Genomic DNA, 3,296 nt, shown 5'->3' on the forward strand with positions numbered 1-3,296 from the left:
CAAAAATAATTTAGGAAGAAAGATACTTTAGCTTTTTTCACTTTTTTTTTTTTTTTTGGCAAGTTTTGTGGTTAAAGACCCAAGCTTAGCCCATTCAAAAAAGAAACGTGAAAGCCCACGCATGTTCACGGTGCGTTCCTTTCTGGCCTTGCAGCCCAGGTTTCTCCTCCCTTGGAAGAGAAGGAGCCAGGAGCGCAAGGCGGGCCCGCCCCGCCCCGCCCCCGCACACCTTTGGCACAGTCTCTCGTGCGCAGTCAGTCAGGCTCGTCCCACCCGGCCTGCTCTGCCCCCACCCCCGTCCCCTCCCCCTCCCCTGCAGCCCCCGCTGCAGTCTGTGCGGCTCTCTGTGAGGTATTCCTGAAGACGTTCAAAGTCTCTTGCATAGTCAGCCGTGGTGGCGCCCTCTGCAGCCGGTTACCGGCAGTCCGTGGCCGAGGACTGCAGGAACGAGGCGCTGGGCAGCTGCTTGAAGAAGTGCCGGAGGCTGCTTAAGTCCCGGGTGAGCTGGTCGATCTTCTTGTGCAGCCTGTCGTTCTCGGAGGAGAGCTCCAACAGCTTCTGCTGCATCTCCTGGTTGCGGCGCTTGGCCTTGTCGCGGCTCTTGCGCACGGCAATGTTGTTGCGCTCCCGCCGCTGCCGGTACTCCGGGCTGAACCTGTCCACGCACTTCTTCCCCGTCCGCTCCTTGCCGCCTGACGACGACGAGCCCGACGAGCGGCTGCTGTAGCTCGACGGCGACGCGCTGCCCGGCGGCTCCGGAGAGGTGGGCGGCGTCGGCTGGCCGCTCAAGCTGACGATGGTTTGGGCGCAGGTAGCGATCTGGGAGGGCAGCAGCGAGCTCGAGCCCGAAGCCTCGTCCCCCCAGTCAGGCTCCTGCTTGACGGCACCCCGAAGCGGGCCGGGCGGGACGCTGGCGTGCAGCAGGCTGGCTAAGGCGCTGCCTCCGGACGCGTGCTGGGCCGGCGGCGGGGGAGGCGGCAGGTAGTCCCCGTAGGCGCCGCCGCCGCCGCCGCCGCGCTCGCCGCCCTTGTGGTTGCTGTTGAAGAGGTCGGCGAAGAGCTCGTCGTTGCACAGCTCCAAGTTGGGCACGGCCGCCATGGAGTCAATGTAGGAGCTGAAGTCGATGGCGCTCTCGTCCTCGTACATGGCCGGCGCGGCGGCGCTCAGCTCCGCCAAGTCGCGGCTGTCGCTGCCGGAGGAGATGCCGCCGACTTCCTCGACCGCGGTGGCGGCGGCGACGCTCATGCTGCCCGCTTTGCACGAGGGGCTCAGCCCGCCGCCGCCGCCGCCTTCGCCCACCTTGGCGTCGTAGAAGTTGGTGGGCTCCAGGGACCAGCTCCTGTAGCACGACAGCGAGTCCAGGCTGTCCAGGGTGGCGGCGCTCATTGGAGACTCTCGGGGCCGGCGCGGGGAGTGAGCGGCTGACAGCGAGGACGCAGCGCCAAATTCGCCCCCTTTTCTCCCCGGTGGAAGAGGTGAGAGTCGCTGAGGGCCTCGCCTCACCTGGCCGGGCTTGGACTTTGCCCCACTCCGCGCTCACCTTCTGCCGGCGCGCCCGCTTCGGACTGTCACGCGGGGCTTTGAGTGCTCGCGAGCCACCACCGTCCGAGGCGGCACGTGTGCGCGTGAAAAGGAAAACCTGGCCGCGAGGTGCCGCCTCGGCCCTTTATAGCCCACGCTCGGGCCCCACCTCCTGGCCCTTGTGACGGCGGGAGGGTGGTGCTGGAGAAGCCCCGGGAGGGGAGGGGGAGGGGTGGGCGCCGTCTCGCTGCCAAGGGGCGGCGGGAATAGCAGCCGTCGCAGCCGTCCGGGGTTGGCCTGGGCGGGGCGTGCTCAAGCCCAGCGCCTCCCCTGCCGCTTCGCCACCTTTGATCCGGCAACCAGGGAGCGCAGCTCCGCTCCGCTTTCTCCTTCCCAGCTGCCGCCCAACCACGGGGCGCCCCCAGGAGGAAAAACGCACACGGGGCCGCCCGCTTACCCACAGGGCGTCGGCTGTGGCTCTGGGGGCGGGAGGTGCCTCCTGCCCTGCCCGCCACAAACAGCGGGAGAAGAGCCCGTAACCTTTGGGACTCTCTGGCAGGTGGAGGTGGGCTGGCCGGAAAAGCAGGAGGGAGCCCTGCGACCAAGCTCATGCGCGCCTTACCCCCCCTCGGGCGCACGAAACTTCTATCCCCCCAGCCCCAGGCGCGGCATGGGGTGGGAGTCCGTTGGGGGCGGCGTCCGAGCGTTGTGCTTGGAGAAGGGGATTCGGGGGTGCCGAGGGAATGATTATGGAGGAGATCCTTCCTAAGCTGCTCCCCGGGGTGGTCTTTTTGCTGTGGCTCGATTTGTAGACGGCGAGGAGGAGTGGATCTGATCCTAACAACCACACAGCCCCTTCGCTTTGGGGTTATGTAGCGCAGTTACTAATGTCAGTGAGACGTCAAGAGAACCGGCAGCATTTCAGAGAAGTGGGGGGACGGGACGCCAAGAGAGGCCGTGTTGGTGGCTTTGCTTTTGCCTGCAACAACATGTCAATCCATCAATTCCTCTTACGCACATTTTTTGCTGGAATGTTTTAACATGGTTTGAACCTGCTAGCCCAAGACCAAAACCTGACGTTTCAACCCTGGTTTTTCAGCCTGTTCACTGGACCACGGTGGCTTTTGAGGTTACAGTTTAGAAAGTTAGACATGTATCTGACCATTCTGAAAGTTACATGCCATGCATTTGACAACACAGATCATCAGATGCATATCAGAAAAGGCTGTGAGAGTTGTTCATCGGTGAACCCACCTTGCAAGATGTTACCATTTCATCTGAATAAATGGTTAGAAAAGAACGCAAATCTTAACTGGACCCATCAGCCCTTGACATAAGACTAGTAGAACGTTAAAGAACATGAAGTAAGGTGTGTGGGGGATATTTCTTACTTGCTTTACCCTGCCCAGTTGTCTTTGCAGTTACTTTTGTGCATACTTGCCACAGAAATATCCACTGATAGCCATCAAAGCATTGCCCTCTTGTGGTTGAATAGTGTACATATGTTTATGATCTGGAATATGTTCTGCTCAGATTATTTTACAGCCTAAAGTTAAAGAGGCCCTACGTTACCACCACATGGCCGGTTAAAAAAATACACAGTGTGCTGAACAAAAACAAGAAATCATAGGTTTGATCCTGAAATGTTGGATATAATTTCAAGAATTTTTTTTTGTTTTGCAGTTATTCCTTCAAGGAAGGAGTAAATATCAGAATAGGCTCAGATTGAAGTCTAAAGAGGAATTATTTCTCAGGCGAGGTGCCATAAAGAATGC

At 59.7% G+C, this 3,296-nt stretch overlaps 1 protein-coding gene across 1 annotated transcript; it reads right to left on the reverse strand.

The window, feature by feature from the left end:
* Nucleotides 1-310: 310 nt before the first annotated feature.
* On the reverse strand, nucleotides 311-1,634 carry CEBPD (CCAAT enhancer binding protein delta). The gene has a single exon (XM_063130707.1). It carries the CDS (start codon nucleotides 1,384-1,386, stop codon nucleotides 415-417), a length of 972 nt encoding a protein of 323 aa, XP_062986777.1. The 5' UTR covers nucleotides 1,387-1,634; the 3' UTR covers nucleotides 311-414.
* Between the last annotated feature and the right edge of the window lie 1,662 nt (nucleotides 1,635-3,296).

This window comes from Elgaria multicarinata, chromosome 7 (assembly GCF_023053635.1).
Source record: "Elgaria multicarinata webbii isolate HBS135686 ecotype San Diego chromosome 7, rElgMul1.1.pri, whole genome shotgun sequence".
Lineage (NCBI taxonomy): Eukaryota > Metazoa > Chordata > Lepidosauria > Squamata > Anguidae > Elgaria > Elgaria multicarinata.